The sequence below is a fragment of the Dermacentor albipictus genome, chromosome 8 (assembly GCF_038994185.2).
Source record: "Dermacentor albipictus isolate Rhodes 1998 colony chromosome 8, USDA_Dalb.pri_finalv2, whole genome shotgun sequence".
NCBI lineage: Eukaryota > Metazoa > Arthropoda > Arachnida > Ixodida > Ixodidae > Dermacentor > Dermacentor albipictus.
Window position 1 is genome coordinate 79,891,814 of NC_091828.1, and position 23,252 is coordinate 79,915,065.

General features: G+C 46.2%; 1 protein-coding gene across 2 annotated transcripts; it reads right to left on the bottom strand.

Annotated features, from left to right (window-relative positions):
- Window positions 1-1,402: 1,402 nt before the first annotated feature.
- LOC135898610 (arp2/3 complex-activating protein rickA-like) lies at window positions 1,403-22,582 on the bottom strand. Of its 2 annotated transcripts, XM_065427660.1 has the most exons (7): window positions 22,531-22,582; window positions 20,471-20,503; window positions 18,674-18,703; window positions 16,351-16,587; window positions 12,400-12,418; window positions 4,515-4,612; window positions 1,403-1,792 (listed from the first exon to the last, which is right to left on the bottom strand). In XM_065427660.1, the coding sequence occupies exons 1-7, from the start codon at window positions 22,532-22,534 to the stop codon at window positions 1,614-1,616; spliced, it is 600 nt and encodes a 199-aa protein (XP_065283732.1). In that variant the 5' UTR covers window positions 22,535-22,582; the 3' UTR covers window positions 1,403-1,613. The 2 variants fall into 2 exon arrangements, with proteins under 2 accessions (XP_065283732.1, XP_065283733.1); XM_065427661.1 differs by lacking the exons at window positions 4,515-4,612; window positions 12,400-12,418.
- Between the last annotated feature and the right edge of the window lie 670 nt (window positions 22,583-23,252).

A 23,252-nucleotide genomic window follows, 5' to 3' on the forward strand; every position in this document is an offset into this window, starting at 1 on the left:
ATCCATCCATCCATCCATCCATCCATCCATCCATCCATCCATCCATCCATCCATCCATCCATCCATCCATCCATCCATCCATCCATCCATCCATCCATCCATCCATCCATCCATCCATCCATCCATCCATCCATCCATCCATCCATCCATCCATCCATCCATCCATCCATCCATCCATCCATCCATCCATCCATCCATCCATCCATCCATCCATCCATCCATCCATCCATCCATCCATCCATCCATCCATCCATCCATCCATCCATCCATCCATCCATCCATCCATCCATCCATCCATCCATCCATCCATCCATCCATCCATCCATCCATCCATCCATCCATCCATCCATCCATCCATCCATCCATCCATCCATCCATCCATCCATCCATCCATCCATCCATCCATCCATCCATCCATCCATCCATCCATCCATCCATCCATCCATCCATCCATCCATCCATCCATCCATCCATCCATCCGTCCGTCCATCCGTCCGTCCGTCCGTCCGTCCGTCCGTCCGTCCGTCCGTCCGTCCGTCCGTCCGTCCGTCCGTCCGTCCGTCCGTCCGTCCGTCCGTCCGTCCGTCCGTCCATCCCTCCCTCCCTCCCTCCCTCCCTCCCTCCCTCCCTCCCATTCTCTTAGCCACGATACAGTTGCCAAAGTCGTCTACCAGCTTAGGCTACCAGGCCCAAGGCATTGCAGTTTCTATTCCAGCTGTTCAGCTATTCCATCGTTCCGGGTTCCTGATCTGACCCTCGTCTTTCCGTCGTCGTTACACCTTCTACGCTAAACCAGTGGCCCAAGTTGCCCAATAGCTTGGACAGCTAGGTGTGTGCTGGTGGCCGCGATTCCGTCATGCTCGTTGCGACGTCCTCATTCCAGCTTTGTCTTGCGACTCTCGTCATGCAGTGGCTGTTCCACCATCGTCGTCATGTAGCCGTCGTACCGCATTCGTTGTCACACCATCACCGCGATGTAGAGGCCGAAGTGAACTTGCGAGTCGACATCATTTCAAAAGGAGGACATGCACGCCGGAATAATCAATGAATACGCCCTGCGAGGACTACGTAGTAAATATTTGCTGAAACCCGCCTTGTCTCGGTCGATATATTGAAGGTCACGGCAGTTCCACAGTTTCCCACAACCGATCGTCAAATAAAGCTATACGATTAGATACAGTCTAAACTACCGTCGAGCGCCAAAAGTTACTATCAAATCCTTGCTCCTGTTTCGACCCCTAATCCAGATAGAATGTACGCAGTATCAAAATCTTCACGTAAATAATTAGACCCAGTTTTCTTTGTAGGGCACAATCTCGTGGCTGCTGGACGATTAGTTTGCTGTATTTGCCCTGGTAGGACAAGCAGTATTATGGGAAAGGACACACGAGTAAAACAGAACCACGATTACTATATATATATATTTTTTGACCGTACTTGTGGAGCCCGCACGGAGGAAGAAGCAAAGGCTCCTCCCAAGTTCGCTACTTCACGAAGAGAATGTGTTTCGCTAAAGCGCCAGTAGCCCAAGAAAAAAATATAGAAGAAAGAGAAGGATTGACGAAAAACGCCAGCATTCGGATCGAGTCGAAGGCGCTGGCAGGCGTCGTATACTATTTTTGGACGTCGCCCTCGTCAATGTGCTTGCGGGGGGACGCTGGCCCTGCGTTGTCAGGCGTCTCGAAGGCAAGCTTTAGGGGACGCCGAGAGAAGTGGACTTCGCGGACCGGAAGTGTCCGGTAGCGGACCAAGTTCACTTCCGTCCTGGGCTCCCTTCTCGGCGAACGCTTTCCTGCGTAACGTAAGGCGAAATCGTAAATGCTTGCGCCTCCGTTACGTGCCTTTTTAAGTGGATGCTCCAAGGAAGCACAAGTTACCTATGTGTCTACTGCAACAGCATAAAGCGGATGAAAACGCATAAAGAGCAAAAGCTTGAAATAGGCGGTTGATTTCAAACAGCTGTACGAGGATGTATACCAAATGGCAAGTAAGCAAGAAATAAAAAACAAGAGCGAAGAAAATGAGAAATTATGAAACTTGTGGAATTCGATGGCGTGAATCCTTCTACATAACAATTCTCCTTTCCCGTGTTCTGTATTTCGTACTTTATTATCACTTGGGTGTTTAACCTACAGGGTCGTTTTCCAGCTGCACCAATTTTAGAGAACTATAAATCATGGTTTTATATGTTAAGAATTTGATTGTCGACATCCTATAATGTAAGGAGACATTTACGCAGGTGTATGTGTCATAAGCGAAGTAACGCTGATTATCTTTTCCGGTATTTCACAATAGGCATTATGGACAAAGACACACCTGATCGCAGATCAACGACATTTCGCATTGCTGCTGTGTTCTTTAAGTTACAAACAATAGCAGGGCTTGTACTTATGACTAGGAAGCTCATTCCTACACGCGGTATGAAGTCTCCCTAATTGTAATGAAGTACCACAGCAGTTATGTACAATAAGCACTTTTACATGAAATGTCAACAAGCCGGCTGTCTATACCACGATTGATAGGCTTAGCTCACGTATACAATGCACATGGGTGTCTTGCCTAACTTGAACCAAGCTTTTATGAAGAAAGTGGTGCATTTCATGAGTATAAGGCCGTCTACGTGTAGTTCGTAAGCGCTGCTAGTTACCTAGAGTATTTATGAAGCGTGATCACATCACTACTAATCTATTTTTAATTGTGTAATCTTTGAAAATTCCCTAAAGGCAATAGGTGGGATTGTATTTGTTGTAAAGCGTGCCGAATAACACCTTGCATGACGGGATCTTCTACGAAGCTTTGTTTTTTCCTGGCCTTTACACGTTGCGCTTGCACATCAGTTATGCAGCGCTCTCGAGCGCGTTTCCAAAGAAGGAAGCCCGCTTGCGATTTCAGGTCAATTGAAGCCCTTGCGCAGCGCTCATCATTTTGTAACGCGCAGCGTGTCCCCTTCATTCACTGCATTCTTTCTTGGACTTCAGGAATGCCGATGCCCATTGCTTCCTAATAGAAAGTAACATGCGGCATTCGCATTACTTCGATAGCGACGAGGGAGACGCTTGGGGTGCCATCACGACGTCAGCGCAGCCGTCGCCGGGCCGTCGCACTCGACGGCGCAGGCATGGCCCGAGCACCGCTGCTTGTAAGGTCTCAAGGGTTACATTCTTGAAGCGTCCACCTAGTGGATATGTCCACTTCGTCCACTCCTGAAGGTCTGATCGGCTGTGCTTGGGTACCCCATCAGAACGACAGGCGCTCCCAGCCAATCGGCACTTTCGGCAGTCATGGAGGCATTGCGTAATCAAGAAGTACAGGAGGCATATGCGAATGTCATGGAAAATATCTACGAAGAGTCCACAGCTGCCTACGTTCTCCACGCAAAAAATAGAAAATTACCTATCAAGAAAGCGGTGGGGTAAGGAGACACAATCTCTCCAATACTTTTCACTGCATGCTTAGAAAAGGTATTAAAACTGTTAGACTGGGAAGGCTTAGGAGTGAGGGCCAATGGCAAATATCCCAACAAACTTCGGTTTGCAGATCGCACTCTCCGGTTCTTGAACACTGGGAATGAATTGCAACAAATGATCGCAGAACATAACCGAGAAAGTGTAAGGGTACGGTTGAATATTAATATACACGCGACAAAGGAAATCTTCAATAACCTGGCAAGGTAACAAGAGTTCAGGATCGCCAGTCAGCCTCTAGAGTATGTAAAGGGGTACGTTTATCTAGGCCAATTACTCACAGGGGACCCTGATCATGAAAAGGGAATTCAGCGAATAATAAAAATGGGCTGAAGTGCATACGGAGTGCAAGTACCAAATCATGACTGGGAGCTTATCGCTGTCGTTGAAAATGAAAGTGTACAATCATTGCATTCTATCGGTGCTACCATACGGGGCAGGAAAATGGAGGTTACCAAAGAATTTCGAGAACAGCTTAAGCACAGCGCAAAGAGCGATGGAGCGAAAAATGTTAAGCGTAACTTTAAGAGACAGAAAACTAGCGGTGTGGATCAGAGAGCAAACTGCCATAACCGATATTGTGGTTGAGATCAAAAGAAAAAAATGGAGCTAGGCAGGCCAAGTAATGCACAGGGCCGATAGCCTGTACACCATTGGAGTTACAGAATGGGTACCGAGGGAAGGGAAGCGCCATCGAAGACGGCAGAAAATTAGGCGGGGTAGGAACTTAGGAAATATGCAGGGGCAAGTTGGAGACGGTTGGCGCAGGACAGGTGTAACTGGAGATCGCTGGGAAGCACCATCGTCCTGCAGTGGGCATAAAATATCGGCGTATGATGATGCTAATGATGGTATCGCATAGTAAAACTGCCTTCATGTATGTTACGTCCCCCGATTGGACATCTCACAGGAGCTGCGCGAAGTAGTGAACTCATAATGAGTTTTCGCGATTCCACGAAGCGCCCAATCATCATCACCATCATCATCATCATCATCATCATCATCTTAATCATAATCAACCATATCGGACAGAGCACTGCTGTGACTCACCTGCCACCACGACGACAGAAGCCACCACGAGGATGAAGAGGAGCAGGCTGAGCACCGTTAGCGTGCCGTAAAGGACTGTGCTCAGCAAGGGCTGCCCCCTGAAAAACAATCAATGTGACTTCAAGAGGAAACAACAACTGCGACAAACACGACAACAACAACGACACTGCTTACATATTTAGGTGCAAACGTACATGTCAATAGAAACGTTCGGGATTGACACCATGTGCAGAGAATGCATGAGAACCAACTAGTTACAGTAAGAAGCGGCCGTGGTATCCCAGCGGAATCACAATGGGGTAGGGAGAGAGGGGGGATGGCCGAGCGAGGGCACATGTCACTGCAGCATATTGCACATTTGTAGGCATCACAACTCCTGATGAACGCCAGTTTAAATTTGGTAAGTTATTCATGGTTACGTTGCGCTCAGTTTTACACAGACGATATTAAGTGAATGACTGGACGTGGACGGTCGTAGCGCTACGTCCGTCCACGTCCAGTCCTTCACTTAATATCGTCTGTGTAAAACTGAGCGTAACGTAGTTATGAACGTTCACCAACTAGCCCCTTTCATTGCTTTACTAAATTGGTAAGTTATACCCACTATAGCATACGGAACGCAATCAAAAGCGACCGTTCCTGCTCGGATGGACAAACATAGTACTTCCGAGCTACGCCTCTGTGAACGCCCAGCGCGAGTCAAGGGGTGGGACGTGGTGCAAGTAAAGATAATAAAGAAAAGTGATTTTAGATTACGCCAGTTTCAGATTTGTTGAACGATTCGAGAATGTGGGATACATCTTTATTAATCGACATCAGTGGAGTACAAAAGCTTAAATTTGCGCTTTTCTTTCTTTTCTTTTTGACGCGCCTGCGACGCGGCGTAAACGGCACGCTCCTCCGCGGCCGCCATTTTTTAGACCCAAAAATAGACCTGGCGCGCCGTGCCTACTATCGAAAAATTTTTTTTACGCGCTGTCTGTTCCAAAAGAAAAAATGGCTGTGGCTTAGCTAAGGTTAAGCACAGGATGCGAAGCATACTAGCCTTTATTTTAGTTGTTGAACCACTGTATAGCCTGGTGAACTGCTGTTGCTTAGCTATATTTGGTTCGGCTAGACGAAGAAACAACTCATGCAGGCGAGCGCACGAGCTGAGACCCGGCTATGTAGCTACGCGGCCGCAAGCGAGCGCACGAGTGGAGCCTCCGCTTTTGCAGCTGTTATGACATCATATGGTAGCTACGCGGCCGCGCGCGGCGCAGCAAGGAAGAGCGTGGTTGTGCGGCTAGTATGCTTCGCATAATAGAAGCAACTTAATAACAAACATAGCAAACTTAGAAGAGAATAGACCCACATATGAGACGCGCAGCAGTGAACAATGGCTCATACCCTCAATGGTAGCTACGCGGCCGTGCGCGGCGCAGCAAGGAAGAGCGTGGTTGTGCGGCTAGTATGCTTCGCATAATAGAAGCAACTTAATAACAAACATAGCAAACTTAGAAGAGAATAGACCCACATATGAGACGCGCAGCAGTGAACAATGGCTCATACCCTCAATGGTAGCTACGCGGCCGTGCGCGGCGCAGCAAGGAAGAGCGTGGTTGTGCGGCTAGTATGCTTCGCATAAAAGTCTTACCCAACGCGATCGTGAGCAGAGCGTACTCGATGCCACGCAACGGCTCCGCGCCGGCAGATTTGCCGGCTAACAAGAACGGCGAGGAAACGCTGCGCCCGCTGTTGACGCTAGCACGGATAACAGTAGCGCGCTGTAGGCGACGAAGGCAGCTGCAACGCTCCCTCTACTTGCGATGCCCGCGTCAGACGGGCGCGGGCAAAGCGGCTACTTCTTTCGCGCCATTTGACGCCAACGAACCACCCATATAGAAAGCCGCACCAAGCCATGCTTGTCACGGGCGAAAACCAGGTGGAAGCTATTGCCACCGAACGGAGCAGAAACCAAGAAGGCCCCCCGTATGTTCGAAGGAAGTGTTAAGGACCATACTCGGAATGAGAAAAAAATGGCACGTTTTCTAAACCTCTTTTTTTGTTTGCGTTTATTTTTCACAGAAGTGCGCCTTAAAAACTTTCGTTTTCGCACTGGACGAAGCAGGTTTAATAGTAGGACGTTTTCTTCGGTGAAATTTTAAGCAAAATGCTACTGTCGACTCACATTTTAATTTTTTCCCCTTTCTTCTGATAATTTAATTGAAACTTTGAACACAATCTGGAAGTGCAGCTTTAGTGGTGGCAAATATGCGAATATGGAAACTTAAGCTACTGACACGTAACAAAGTTACCACACAGTCGCAAAGCGTGGGCCTTCCTAATATTATATTAAAAAATTAAATTATGGGGTTTTACGTGCCAAAACCATTTTCTGATTATAAGGCACGCCGTAGTGGAAGACTCCGGGAATTTTGACCACCTGGGGTTCTTTAACGTGCACTAAGTCTAAGCACAAATATTATATTATGAGCAACAATGATAAACATTGCTTTCATTTCGCAACGATGGCTTTTGTAACCAACGATAGTCGCTTGAAGATTTGAAGATTAATAACTTATTCTAAAGTTATTCTAAATGCTTCTAAATTATTCTAAATTAAATTATTATAGAACACTGAAATTCAGCACCAGGATATCAATTATTGCTCCAAACAGGCTCTCTAAATTTCATTGGAATTGACGGAGCGCTTGGAAGACACTTTCGCACGGGTAGTGTTGCCCATTAAAATAATGGCATTTTTCCTGTATACAACGATACCACAGTAAGGCACGTGCTTAGTATGCTTGCAAAAATATAAGCGATAATCCTATAACACATTTTCATTACATCGTTTCAGCAGGTGACCTCCATTTGTGCAGTTTTACAGGTGTCCCACGTCAAAAAAAAAGAAAGAAAGAAAAAAAAGAATTTTAAGTTTCACCCGAAGGCAAAGCTGTGAAAGCTCACGATTCGCAGTACGGCACCCAGATTGGGGAGGGGGGGGAGTAAAGGGGTAGAGGAATTCTTAAGGATGCGAAAAGTAAAAGTAAAAAGGTCGTAAAGGCGGCATTATGTAGCGCGCGGATGTAGGAGCAAGGGCAGAGAAGAGCAAAAAGTCGGTTAGCAATCATCACTCTTCTCTGTCTTCTGTCCTACATTGGTTATGAACCATGGCCAAATCGTCCAAGCTTCTACCCTAAAAAGGTCGGCCCAGCGTACATTTTTTTCTAGCCAGCTAGACAACGCTGGAGGAAGGGAAACAGAGAGAAAGAAAGAAAGGATAGCGATAGCTGACAACGATGAAAAACTACGATGCAATAATACTTAAGTCAATTGTCACGCAGTGCGTAGAGTCCGTACTCGTAAATTTTTAAACGATTTCAGTCAGTGCTGCATGTTCGAGAATTTTTCTGTCCAGCGTCAACGCAGTAGACCGGCGTAACTCGACGGGCAGCATGTTAAAAAATTACGTTTCAGAAGGCCTACCGGATTTGAACAGCTTTCAGTTAGAAACGTCGATATTGTAAGCCCTTTCATGAACATGCGTATTTCCGGTACTTAGTCGTAACGTCTTTGTTTTAGCAGTGTGTTGTTCAGGATCAGAACACTGTTATCACGAAGCAGAGCAGTTACTGATAAGTGCAGTAAATATGCGTGGTATTTCCGCATTGGGCAGAGAAAGTTTTAAAAATTTTAAATGGGGAAAACAAGAAATTCTCTGAGTTACTATAGGCTATTGGGAATAGTATGCGTTCGGTTCAGTTCGCTTCCGGCGGGCCTTTCATTTTTAAATTCTTGGCTCAAGTTATGCGGGACACCATATATATAATGCTGCCATTTCAGTTACCAAGATGCATTGTGGTGAAATCTGGCAGGTAGCTGCGTGGGAAATGTGCGAAATTCCTGGCCATGATATGGCTTGAAAGCTAAATGTACAGTGACGCTAAGGGCCCAATATAACGTCCTCACGGGACAATTGCTGCTAAGCATCAAGAACAGTGCCACAACAGGTACCGGGCACGTCGCAACGCTGGCATAAAGAGCGGCTTTAAAGGCGTCGAACATCCACGGGGCTCATAATGGGACCGGCGGGAAAGCGTCGGCGTTTGTGAGCGTCCAATGAAAGGATTAGATAAAAAATTAGCTTGATATTTTAGAGCTCAGCTCTTAGGCGCCCGTTCTTGCGGCGAGCGTCGGCGTTGTCCGACGGCGTCAGCGTAACCGAGCGAGCGAACGCCGCGGAGAATGAAAGCGAACGGGGAGTGCAGCGGGAGATGAAAGAAAGACTATAGCCCCGGAGTAGGGTGCCGCGGAACCGTGAGGTGAAAACCGGAGGAGGAGGGGACGGGAGAGGCCTACGCATGCGCTGAATTGCCGGCGGCCTAGGCATCCGCAGCTGCGTGGGCGATCTCGTCTGCGCTTACGAAGGGAGGGGGGGGGGGGGCAGAGTGCCGTGATGTGGGGAGGGCTACGCTCGTCCGTGGCGTCAGCTCCTGAGGGTAAACCCGAGGGCAGTCCGCGGTACCAACGCCTGTGAAGAAGACCATTACTCCTGCAAGGGGCGATGGCGAGCGGCCACGAGTGAGGCTCGATGTGACGCTCCCTTAGGTGTTGTCGCCGCTGGCACTCGGGGCGCGACTTCGCCGTGACGAAGGGCCACTCTCGTCGTTGGTGGAACGAAAGCGTGAGAAGAAATGGCTGTGGCTTAGCTAAGGTTAAGCCCAGGATGCGAAGCATACTAGCCTTTATTTTAGTTGTTGAACCACTGTTTAGCCAGGTGAACTGCTGTCGCTTGGCTATATTTTGTTCGGCTAGACGAAGAAACAACTCATGCAGGCGAGCGCACGAGCTGAGACCCGGCTATGTAGCTACGCAGCCGCAATCGAGCGCACGAGTTGAGCCTCCGCTTTTGCAGCTGTTATGACGTCATATGGTAGCTACGCGGCCGCGCGCGGCGCAGCAAGGAAGAGCGTGGTTGTGCGGCGGGTATGCTTCGCATGAAAAGCGTAGTGCCGCGAAAGACGGGCCGTGCGGCGGCGATGGCTACGGTATGGCGCAAGAGTAGCGCGCGTCATCTCTACGGAAACAAAGCGCTGCGTGATCTAGATGGCGGCTGCCGGGAATCGCGCCGACGCGTTGCCCACGCGCCGGCTCTCGCGATCTCCCAGACGCGCCACGATTCACTACGTTTGGAGAAGTGGCGCACGAGACAGGTTGTCCGCGCCTGCTAATGTATCGCGAAATGAAAACACCTACAGAGGTGCGCCTAAACTTCGGATTAGGGAGTACAGTAATCGTCGGTGGATTTTTTTCAGGGGGAAGGGAGCGTTTAGTGATACTTTGTGCCGTCTTTGTAACGTCATATTCTTCATGGAGGCACCTCTTTAAGTACACTATATTCCCTTTACGCGGACCAGAATTTCGTTTCTGATCCGGCAGCAGCATTTTTTAGCAAGTGCACATAGCGGGGAGCTTTAGCTCAATTTGGAAAATCGCACTCCGCTGCGCTCTGCCGACCGAAGCCCAGCTAAACACCATACTGCACTACACATAAATGCGTTTGATACTGAACTGCTCATTTAATTTCACGTTTGGCATACAGGTAGGTTAGAAACAACGCGCACAGAACAAAACTAATTATAATGGCGCAATATTCTTTGATTGTTTTAAGTTGTCAATAAGATATAGTGACGTAAAATTCCTCAGTGGCGAGAGCAACAGCGGAGGCTGGGCATGATGCGTAAGGCAGTATAGCCTGCACTAGGCGTAACTGACCGTATCGATAACGATAACCGGGGTTGCGAGGCTTTGCTACTCTGCGCCAAATTGGCTGTTTGTTGAGGCTTATAGCTAGAAAATTTTCGGATTGGCTACTTCCCTACTTTTTCTCTACATTTAAAAGCAACGTTTTTCTACAACAACTACAGAGAAACAAAACTTTTAACAAATGGAAGCTATAATTCGCTCTAGTACACCTCTTGTGGCGCACACAATGTGAAACGATCATCTTCATCACGTGTGTTTGGAAGAGAGGACGGAACCGTCACTTTGCAACAGACCAAATTCATTGAACAGAAATAACTTCTGATCATTCCATGGAATGTCTCCTTTTATAGTCGATTGCTCAGAAAACTATACGGTGAAAACAAAAGCTTTATTACGGTTCCATGATGAACTTGAGTAAAGGCATGTGAGACCACGACAAGATATGGCTACAAAAACTACTATAAAAACACTTTTTTTATGGATTAGAAATACTGACGAATATATGAGATTCCCTCGCAAAGTTTAGATGTGGCATCGGGATGCATTGACGAATTACTAAAGAGCGAGAATTGTGAACACGACATATTCGCTGGTACAAGAGTTCCGTTACAACTATTTGCGTTCACTTATTCATACACGCAGGGATAACAGTTCCCGAATGCGAATACGGAGCCACCAGTTTTGACTTGATCCCCCAGGATGCGTTTTAAATGCGCCGAAACGCACTAAACAGAACAGCTCCAAAAGCAGTAGTTCATAATCGCTTGCATCAATGTTTTCTTCTTAAGTGATTGGCCAGAGCAGTAGCCTGGCGACTTTTTCCGGCTACCTTTTAAGAGCCTACAATACCTAGTTAGTTACTTTTTTGGCCTGGCAACCCTGGTTGAAGCTTGGTCCCGGACTAGGAAGTTTGTGTGTTCATAGCATATTATGGGAACATTATGTATACATGCCAGGTGCTTTCTTTTTAATTGCGTCAGCATTCCTATGCCTACCAAACGAGGAAACATGTCCATCACGCAAGACGAACCAATATAAAGAAAATAATGCATAATACATTGTTTCTATGAAGGCGTTGTTGAAATATTTGGTGATGGCGGAATAAAGGCCATCTCTAGAATCACATGTGGAGCCGACATGGGGCATTATAGACATCAGGATAATTCCGATTTCGCGAAAATTTAATGCCACACACGCCACATCCCCGTTGCGTTTCGGTGGCTGCGGGATGTGCCTTCCGTGGGGATGTTCCTTCACCGACCAAAATGCCACCAATCTCATGGGCTCACGCGTTTCCCGTCGCCGGACAAGCAGTCATTGATAAGGATGATAAGGAGCAATGAGGCGTTATATAGCTCTAATGACGGCTGATGGTGGTTCGACGCGGATGGGCAAGGTGGAAAAGAGTGATAAGGGCTTATAATGGCCGGATCAATTCTAATAATGCTATTAAGCACCGATAACGGTTGCCAATGGTCAGATCAAGTACGATAATGTTGATAAGGACCGATTAGAGTCGGATCATGTCCGATAAGGTTGATAAGGATCGGATCGATTGCGTTAAGCCTGATTCCGGCTGATAAGAAGCAGATCGAATACGATAAGGTTGATAACAACAGATAAGAGTTGAAATGGGTCGGATCTAGTCCGATAACGACAGATAAGGGTAGATAAGCCTCATAGTGATCGGATGAAATTTCATAACATTAATAATGACACCGGGCTGCACGGGGATGAGCAGGTGGCACAATACTTACGCATACTTAGACAACTCCCAGTGGAGGTTGTGGGGGAATTTTTGTTTGTTTGATGTAGCTCTGTCTCTTCTACTCTCGGCGTGTTTTTATATGCTCCGCTCCGACAAGTGTATGCGATGGTCTGATCGCAACGCAAAGCAGAAGCGTTAGTCTGGTATGTCGATCGGGAAAGCTAAAGTGGGTGCTTATTTGTTTAAGCGGGCAGAACCTTGCTGGTATGAGCAACGATCCATGACACTCATTTTCAGTTACGTTGAGGAGCCCATAAATGGCATAGGGTACGCCTAGTCCGCTCACACTTCAGTGGCCTACGTTCCTTGTATACTGTATGAAACTACAAAAAATGAGAAGAAAAAGTGAAGTACCGCAATACTCACTGCTGATCTGAGCTCGGGGCTAGAAAGTTACAGAAAGCGTCATGTTCATGTGAAGTAAACAGGCCATGCAGTCCTTCTTAACACGGTAAAAGAAAGAAAGAACGCCTCCAATAGATCCTTTGACAATATGACAAAATGTTGTAGAAAGAAAGCAGGCGCACGAATGTAAAATAAATTATATATATACAACTGAGGTATATAGCGTTTAGGCAACTACCAGACTTCGTCTTCCTCTAGTCTAATTCAACTTCTTCCTTCCCTTCACCGTAACAATACCATCATCAACATCGGAGCCGAATGTCATTTTTGTCCTAGTGCTACGGAACTACATTTATATTCCAAGGACCAATTGCCGTTGCTTTTTTTTTTTCAGCGAGCTATCTACCCAGCATCTTTATTCAGCAAATGCCTACGCACTTTGACACCCGACGATCATGCGAGGTATTTCGTTACATAAACGTCGAGATAAAGCGATGTTTGTGGTAGAAGAAAGTGCACAGAATATGTCGCGATGACGATGATAATGAAGTTAACGATGACGACAATGATTACTCTTGCCATCTTCTTTCTAAAAGTGTGGCAACAAATAACTACGTAGCCTATGAAAGCCAGTCACGTTTTACTGCGTGAATTGCAGTCGAGCATTCTGTATATGTCTTGTAAACTTACGTGCGCCAGACATGGCCTCAAGTCCATCTCTTCGCTGCTTTTACTAGCCACTACTTTAAACATCTCTTACTTTTTTCGACCGCTGATCAGTTAACGCTTCCGACAGCTTCGCACCCCGGTGTTTCTGGAAAAGGGGACGTTCCCTATGGTTTTGACTGTTATCTTGGCTTGCCATTGAAAGGCACCGAATCATCTCCAGGAGTTCACATTAGTATTAAAAATAAGTCATCTGGTAGCAGAAAATGATGTCACTGACCTCCGCGATTGGACAGCGCAATGGAGCGGGGTGCGAAATTCTCTGGGACAAGTGGCAATACGTAAGTACAGCGTGGAAGCGACTGGAACATGGCAGGCATTGTTACTAGACGGCGTGGCAGAATAGTGTGATATGCAGTTAAAATCACAAAATGATGAAGGCCGCGACGGCGTAGGTACAGCAGCCTTAGATTGAGTGTAACTGTGCACTAGGAAAGACACATTGGAAAACTTTCTTTGTTGTTGGAAAATATTTGTAAGAAAATAAAAGGCCAGTTTGTATTAAATTCCCACTCATCGTCATAAAATTTGCTAAAGGCCTCCTTTCAGTACGGCTTGCAAACCCGCAGAGATGGTGACATTCTCTAAGTGCCACACATGAACATGAGCAGCTGCCGCAAACTGAACGCAGGTGTTTTCTGACATTTCTGAGCCTCAATAATTTATACTGTAGCAGGATCGACATTAGGGCGAGTTGGTACTGGTTGAACATTTTGAAGATGCCCCTTCAAGAAGCTCAGTAATTTATCTTGTTTGGATGTTTGCGCGCAGCTTGTTTTGCCCTTGATAGGTACAGTCGCGATCAATTTGAAGGTGATCGCGCGAGCATCGACCGGCTGGCCTTCCAAGCAGCATAGCGGCCGATTTTGGAACTGCGAAGATAAAAATTGCGCTGCCATCTTCCCCTGTCATGCTCTTCCAGGCTGCAACCATAACCCCCAAGACCAACTAGCCACATTTTTGTGTTTGTTTCCCTTTCATGGCAAATACCTGTGTGCGTCGCTTCCTCATGCATATCTTGGCTAACAATGATGCCTCTGTGCAAAAGCTCATAACGCAATCGAAATGAATTCGCAGGTTATGCCATTAGCGATGACGGGAGTGACAGCTTTTCAGGGAACAGCAAAAGAGAGAGAGGGGAGCTATCTGATGTTTCCCTCCCGACCGACGGTGATGACGTAACGTGGCGCTGCTCCTAGTTTTGGTCGTCGCTCGAGCGATCACCTTCAAATTGATCGCGACTGTACAAAGCGTATCCCCCAAAAGTATGTTTGCCTAAATAAGGTAAAAGTGCACCGACAAAAATGTCTAGTTTCATTCTAATTAACTGCAATAGAGAAGTGTCCGCGCTTTAAATGCTGGCAGTAGAGTTACCACGCAAATACCGTTTCCGCTACGACATGGAACCAAACATTCGAAATATGCTTACAGCGCTATAGGCAAGACGAAAATCAGGGGCCCCATAACGTAAAACTATTCTGCTTTTATTCCACTCGTATGACGTCAAATTTTCGCAACCGCCGACGCAAGGATCGGGCGCTCAGCGGCAGCGGTGTCTGAACAGCCCAATCAAGCGTTATCCTCGTTTATAGGAGGCCTCTTTTGTTTGCGTTCAAAACCAATGGCATTGCCTACACTGAGCGTTTTTTAAAATCTTATTGGTTGACAAGAGGCGAGGAGCACGCTCAAGTGGAGTGGGTTTCGATGGGGCCGAGCCAGCGCAATGAAAATATATAAACGGGTGCGAAGGTCAATGCCGCCGTCCGCCATTGGTCCCCTTCCCTCTACGTAGCTTGCGGTGGCTTGTAGAAAATCCCGGCGGCTTGCAATGGAAGGTTCAGAATAGCACTAAAACGGATCCTCACTAAAAGAGAGTAGCCAGAGTGGTGTCGTTTACGTACTGAAAGGGCTCGTTAGCGTTATACTGCCTCGCGACATGTTTTATTATGCGCAAATAAATATTTGCTCTCCAGCAGGTGCAAATAGCCAGTACCTGAGCGATATACGACAGCCTTCTTCACCTTATTTTGGGATGGGGCAGTCTCCGGCTATTCAGAACAACATTAGTGGTGTTCGGCATATTAATGCACCTTTAACCCATACACGGGACTCTGACGAGTTTAGTTTTCGCGATTTTGTGATGTGGCGTGAGAAAGAGGTGATGGGGGCGCAGCCTCAAAACTTTTGAACAATAGCATAGGGTTAAGGGTGAAAAGGCGCCGAATGAAAAATAATTATTTTTCATTTATTTTAAGTCTATTCATGCATAATCAGTGCGTACACGTCATATCAAATGGGGAGCTATCGCGGTTTTCGTGACGTCCAGTGACAGACAGGTGAAGTGGGGGCTCACCCTAAAATTTTTTCGTCAGTCGTGGAGGCATGATTGCAGAATTGGAATAGAAAAGTTTCGAATAGCTTTACGTTGTTAGCGCCCCAGCTTCCGTCCAGTGCAGCTCGGGTTTGCGTTTTCGTAATCACCAATAGTTATGTGTAAATGCCATACGTGCTTGGGTTGTGCGAATATTTGAGTTTTGAGCGCCAATTGACTATTTCCTCTTCAAGTAGACGAGGCGGATTCAAAAGCAATCTTTAAATTGAAGCCGATTTATTTTTTTTAGTTACCCTAATATTTTTACTTATATTTACTGGTTTCTTCTTGTTCGAATTTGGGAAAACGCTAAACCGTCACACGAGGTTGATACACTGGTTAATTCTTTCAAGAAACCGAGGGTACTATTCTGGACATCGTCAAATTCCGCCGTGTTGTCTAATTCGCCATCTTGTGAGCTCTGATTGGTCCAGAGGACTGGCACGGCGCCTCTGATTGGCTCAAAAATGTCGCCATAACAAAATTACACGACATGGCGGAATTTGGCGATGCACATGTACTGACTAGCACTCCGAAAGCCTTTGAAACTCTGCCGGACTACTTGGCGCTGTAACACGTACAGTCGCGGACAGAATAAAATGGACCACGGGATCTCCGAAAACGTTAAATTCCCGAGCAGCCTCTAGCAGCAACCAGTAAAACTGCCCACGACAACGTTGTTAGCATATTCTAGTCGAGGTCCAAAATGCAAATACCAGATTGCGTTGTGAGGTTGCGGAGATATTCAGCTTTTTCTTAGATTTCATGGTCCATAATATTCTGCCCGCGACTGTACGTTACAGCGCCGCCCGCTGTCGCTTGGCTTTCTATCGCAGGGAATGTTGTCCAAGAGTACTGAGACCCAGAACGCTTACCTTCAACCCTACGGTAGCGTAGCAACGGTGGAGGATCGTAGGGACGAAGCAAGGCAGTGGCAGTCATCGGAGGTGGAGGAGGTGGACTAACGAGAGGAGTGGGAGGGTAGTAGAAAGGGATGTTGTAGCCCTGGGGAGAGGGAGGGGGAGGAGGAGGGTGGTCGAAAGGCTCGTAGTAGTCGAGGCCGTACCGGTTGACTGGCGGCGGGGAAACGTAGTCCATGAATCCGCTCTCGTCTTCAGAGGAAGGCACGCATGCGAGAGTTCGTAAAGAATATGTCAGTGATTACGTTTTTTTTTTTCGTGGCCAATAGACTCTGCGGAAGCGCGCAAGGTGGCGAAAGGTTAATAATAGAAGAAAAATTGTCATCAACCCGCCTGCAGCGTGAAGCTACGAAGAAAATTCTAAGCAGTTTTTTTTTTCGGAAACAAAGGTTTGCAGTTGTAGAAAACTTTACCCTTGTCCGGTGACGAACACGAGACCATCGCTTTTCATGGACTGCATCAATGCCCTTCAAGATTGCCATCTCTCACGGCAGTCACACTTCCAAAAGGGCAATAAAATAGAAGATGCCGTTACAAATTTCTTGAACCCTGCGATTCACAATTAGAAACAGTATGCACGTGTCCCTGCTATCACCCATCGCGTTCTTAAAAAAATTACCATTCTATATGAATACAACCAAGTGCATATTCTTCGTAGTTAAGCAGAGCCGCCATAAGTAACTTTATGTTCCTGCCCTTCAATTTGTCAATTAAATGCAATTAGCAATTTCCTTAAATTGCTGCTCCGAATGGTATCCTTTCGATGAAGAATTTGTAGAAAATAAAAATACACCTAAAACTGCCATATTTTCGGCCAGGTACCTCTTGTCCGTTTGTTTTCTTCCGGCCGATAAAGGAAGCCCGCCAAAAAATTTAAAAAGAAGATCACGTGACTAACTTTCCACCCACATCCAAAGGCAGCGCACTCAAACACGCTCCACATGAGTTAGTGGGCGATTTGTGACACCCTGCTCTCGTGTACGGGACGCGCCAGGTAAAGCACCAGCTCTGCCACTGGTTAAGCGACAATGATAATTACTGCCTTATAATTATGAATTGTTTCTATAGACGTATTCCATACTGTTTAATTCATAGCGTCTAATACCCAATGAGGGCGCTGGTTCGGGTGCACGTACGGTTAGCTCCTTTCGTTTCGCAAATAAATTGCAGACCCTCTCTGAGCCTCCGCCAGAGTGAAAAACCTCGAGTTTAAAAAGTACTTCAAGCATGAACCAACTAGCCTAAGCAAGAGTTTTACTTAAAAAGTATACTGTATGTATACTGCACGAACAAAATGAATGACGTCGTAGTCTTTCAAGGCAGACAGTGTAGTCTCTAGACATTGCCCCGTATTTTGTCGCCACAGTCAAATATATACTGTGCGTTTTTACAAAGCGATTGCGCGGCTGAAGTTCGTTTCCTGTCACCTTATACTTCCCGCTTCTATTGCATATTTGTCCTGCGCACATTGTGTGAAAAAAACTCGACGGTCTGTTAGTGGGTTCGTGCAGTCGTTGCATTATCAGAAAATCGGTCGAAATTGCTCGCAGCGATGCGACTCGGTATACACTTCAATCGGTGTAGGTGATGTTTTTTTGGGCCAAAGCTTCCCGGTCGCGGCTTGAAAAACTCCTACATGTTTAGCAAAAAAGTCGTTAAGTGACAATGATAATTACTGCCTTACAATTATGAATTGTTTCTACAGACGTATTGAATACTGTGTAATTCATAGCGTCTAATGCCCACCTGTGGTAGTTGGTCAGCGGTCGTATTCTCAAGAAGGCTAAACAACGCACGATTTGGTGGCTAAAACAGTAAATTATTTTTCGATTTTAGTTTGCCCAAACAAACATCCTTAACGCATCCGGATGACTCACTAAAAATACTTCGATATGTCTCAGAAAACAGCACCCAAATGGAGGCGGATGTCCGCGTTTAAATAAAGTGGGAGCGAAGCATCGAAATCACCGAATGTATATTTTGAGGAATTTTACCAGTGCAATTTACGGGCCGTCTCCTTGGCCAGAAAAGTCGCTAGAAATATTCGATAACACTCCGGAAAGGCGAAGTTGTCGCTAAGGTTGCTAAACAACTCGCTAAATTTAGAGACTTTCTCACTCAATAAGCGACAGTGATTTTTATACGCGTCGCCCACCACCCATCCACACTGACGATGCGCCGGAGAGGCCACCTCTAAGGCCATCTTGTCGTAAATGGCTGCGGATTCGGAAACAACTGCGATATGTTCGCGGGAAGCAGCTGGCTTGAAGAAGTTTACCTGGTAAGGGCTTGCCGGCAGGAAGAGGCCCTGCAGAAAACGAATGAAAAACAAAGTGATACTCTGTGCCTGATGCGGTGGTCATCGTCTCTAGCAAAGGATACAATGACGTTCGTAGTCACGTGCTTATTGCGGGAGCGTATTACGTCCAGCGCACGTCAAGCAGCACGGAAACAATGCAGCTCGGTAATTTTTATGCGAAGCATACTAGCCGCACAACCACGCTCTTCCTTGCTGCGCCGCACACGGCCGCGTAGCTACCATATGACGTCATAACAGCTGCAAAGCGGACGCTTAAGCTTCGCCTTCAAGAGTGGAACGCGACAGCGTTCCCGTCGACCCGCCAAGGGGTGTAAGACAATAGGCTACGGCGCAGCGACTACGCGCCCCGCATCGGACGCGGTGAGCGTCGAGCAACGCAGCGTTCGGCGCGACAACGAAATGTGCGCCTGAGCAAGCGCCGCACGCCTGAGCCGACGCCGACGACACCGGCTTTTCTGCGACACGAGCTCCTTAACGCTGTCGCGTTAAAATAAAGGCTAGTATGCTTCGCATCCTGGGCTTAACCTTAGCTAAGCCACAGCCATTTATTTTATCTGTAATTGCATCGCACCATGCAACGCGGAACAAGAGAGCGGTGCAACATCCCTAAGTGTGGCTGAGCATGTACGAGTATGCTGGGTAATTAAAGCTATCCTGGAATGAAAGGAATGAAAACTCTCAAGCACCTCAGTTCGCTTTGATGCGGTCCTGCACAACGAAATATGCTAATTGATACTCTTTTCAGGTAACACGTAACCATATTGAACGACAGTTTAAAATAAGGCAGCTGCGAGAACACGTCACGTGACTTCTACTATAAGCCGCAGTAACGTTCACGTCGCAGCGTAGTTAGCGATCACCACAAGCTTTCACTGATGAATAATTACTTACCTGAATATACTACCGCCTTTTTTTTCATTTAGCTCGACACTCCCTACTCATTCTCCGCTTGTCAAGAAAAACTGCGAAATTCTTGTTACTCATTTGGGGCGGGATTCACAGTCACACTGTTTGCGGCCGCCGCACACGTACATTCTTCGAGTCATCAGAAAGTATCCAACAGCATCTCCCAGATCAGCGACATACAGCACTCTTATGTCCACGTTCTTTTTTTCTTTTTCGGTAAGCATCTTCGCAGGTAAGTATTGCAGCAACCCCGCATATTTTTGTAGCCGACGCGAAGAAGAGTTAGTGACTAGCTACGTTGCTGCGAGAGTCAAACGTACCGAATGGTACACGATCTCGTGTATGTTGCTTGGAGCCAATTTAAAACGTTTGAAGTTAACCATTAAAAATATTTGATGAGTATACATTGTTGAAAGCTAATAAGGTATTCTCGCGTAATTTCTCATGACCACCGTCTTGAATTTTGTCGCCGTGAAATTAGCTTCGTTACTTCCCATGTGTGCTCCTTTAGTAACTCCCTCAAGTATTCTTCCAACTATCTAGTGTTTTGCAGGTGTAATAAACCTGCATGGGAATAAATAAACAAAAACACATTGTCTCCAACGTAACGATAAATAATAAAAAAAGGATTATGCAACACACGTACGGCTATAACTGTTCCATTCGCCTTCGGCCGAGAGACAAATATTTTTCTGAACGCGCCGTTTTTTGTGTACGCAGACTGAGTATTTGCGAGTCATACCACAACACGTTCTTGACGCTTACAATCTCACAGAATAAAGTCATCATTACGAGTCTTCAGGTTCACAAATACAGTACTGGTTAAACAAAAGTTGTTTCAGTACTTACGAAGGGAAGCCTGGTACAGTTCGCTGAAGTAGGCTGCGAAGGAGAAGATAATTCTCAGTGTAGCATCGTACAACCGCTAACAGAATTCAATAATCGCCCAAAAGGAGTACAGGCTAAGGTTGAGTGTTCGTGCTATGTGGCTGTCACTGCTTAAATGTTTCGGCGTTAAAGGCTGTCTACATACGGAGCAAGACAAGAAGAGCGCCTCCCGCTTCGTCTGATAGCGTATCGTTTCGACAGATATTTCGAGCTTCATATGCAATGAGCCCTTTCGGCCTTCTACTGTAAGTCCAGCCCAAATAAAACAACGTCTAGATCAGAAGAAGCATAACAATTTTACCAATACAAAATTGAGAGGGAGAGAAAGAAAGCAACATGGCTAAACGCACTTTTATTTAATTGTGCGAGTTAATAGACAGGTTTATAATCGAGAACCCAAGGCTCTGGATCCCCAAGCCACGTGGGGTATAGCTCCGCTTGGAACAAGACGAGCCGCAGAGAGTGATAATTGGGTCAAACGCGGACAGCGTTGGATTGAGTGTTCGGGGTGCCGCAGTGAGAAAAGTAAAAAGGTTCTGAAAAGCAAAAAAAAAGAAAAGTTTGCCTTGCGAGTAAAAAAAATGAACAGAATGCATTTTTGAGCAGAAAAGGCCAATAATAATATGTAATAAACGTAATCAATGTGTTACTTGGATGGTGCTCTTGATAAATCTCGCGATATCTCGCCGTCCGCCAGGCCGACACAAGACGGCTTGGCAACTCACGCCAGTTTCTTTTTTTTTCTTTTTTATTTTTTTTTCGCGTGTCTTGGGTCAACGCGAACGCAAGAACCCAAGACCGCCTTGGGTTTTGTGCATGCGCACTTGCAGTCCACAATTTTTTCGTGGGTCCCCAAGCCGCTTGGATCCCCAAAGCTCTCTAATATCTGGAAGCTGCACAGTCGCTCATGAGAGAGGTCGTAATTGACAGCTCGGGATTCATTTTGACCAGCCGGAGTTTTTTAATGTGCACTAAAAACGCGATACACGACGCGTTTTCAATTCCGCTTCCATAGGAATGCGACCGCCGCTGCCAAGGATGGAACCTGCAACCTCGACATCCCTACGCCATCGCAATTGAGCCATCGTGGCGGGTGGTAAGGCGTAAATAAATTGAAGGTGCTAACTGGCGTATTGGTGTACCATGCCAGTAAATCGGCTCTGTAGGCGGAAGGTCTTGCTTCTGTTGGTCGAGCGCCTTACTGTTTCACATTTACTCCATCGTAATTGGAAGTCCAAATTAGCGTCCGAATTCTGGAGAGTGAAGATTCGGAATCGCCAGAAATAAGGGAAAGATTTTTTTTCATTATAGGATTGATTTTTGGTTGCGCATCAGTGAGGACAAGTCCCTCGAAAGTAAATTATGTGATCATGATTTATGGTTACAGTGAAAGATGACTGTTATATCAAAGTTACGTAATAGGGGATAAAGTGCCTCAGAAAGGATGGCCTACGTTGTGATAGGTGGACCTGTCTTTGTCTTTTGAAAAAAAATTTTGGCCTTTGACCAAGATGGGTTCATATATCGAAACGCAGGGCCAGCCTTTCTGAGACACTTTATCCCTGTTTATTTAACTCCTGTACCAGAGCATCCGACTCAGTATCTGTCGGACCCGTTCCTGATTTTTATTGGAAGGTAACTGTGAATATATGTTTCCTCTTACGCGCGGTCCGTTTCGCAAACTTTCCTTAGAGCCTCATTATGAATCTTGTCAACTACACGAATCGACGTCAGTTGCGAAGCAGCGCCTGCTCTGCTTCTCTCTTGCACTCGAAAAACTGCGCATTGCTTAAAACTTACGCCTTATATACACACTGGTAAATGCATAAAAAAAAGGAAATCTGCGTGTAGTTTGCCTTTTCCTGTTCGTGTTTAAACCGCGCACGTATCTGTACAGACCCCAAAGTAATGTTTCCGGAAGAATTAAGCTGCGCCAATGCTGAGCCTATACGATTGCGTTAACAGTATAGCTCGCGCGAGAGGGGTGAAACCGCAGTAAAGTTAATTACGCGGCCACTTACCCATCTTTCTGAATCCGACTCTGGCGGCAACCGAGGTCTTTGTCTTCTTCTTTCTTCGTTGCTATCGTACAAGTGTATCAGGTGACCAATAATGACGACGATGATGACCTCAAACGTCTTGAATCATACGTACTAAGAAAGATTGTTCAGAAATCGGGTGAAGTTCATCAATGCACTAGAGTGTGTAAACTTCAACTTGAGATACCCAAGATAAATAATTAGAAGTAAGAATATTAAAAGCGTGGTCTGCATTCAGCATTGATATGAATATATAAATAAAGGCAGTAAATATTTCAATCTCCTATCACCATTGTTTCATGCCAGCATCGGGTGGTTTTAGCGGGCACCCGAATGCAGTACCCATAGTTCGCAAAGCATTTTTTTTGTTGTTGTTGCATTGAACAGAAATAAGTTGATGACAATGATTTTGTGAAAGAAGAGAGAAACTAAGAAACGCACGAGGAACGGTAGAACGAAGGAATAATGCTTCAACAGTGAAGTCAGTGAGGTTTCAAAAGAAAGCTTATTTATTTGGCTGCGACCTAGCACCGATGCTCAGTGCTTCAACTGCCTTGGCCCACCCTTGAACACTGTCCAATGGTGCACTAAGTTACCGCAGAGGGATTTCTAAAGCCTTGTACACGTTAAAGGAAAAGGAGCAACCCGAATACAAGTACCTCGCTTGAACCTTCGATGACTTTCCTAATCTAATCGAGCCTCGA

Coding starts and splice junctions, on each gene's coding strand:
- LOC135898610 (XM_065427660.1), bottom strand. Junction 18,704..20,470: donor ACTGTACCAGGCTTCCCTTC/GTAAGTACTGAA, acceptor CGTTTTCTGCAG/GGCCTCTTCCTGCCGGCAAG. Junction 16,588..18,673: donor TGCCGGCAAGCCCTTACCAG/GTAAACTTCTTC, acceptor CTTCCTCTGAAG/ACGAGAGCGGATTCATGGAC.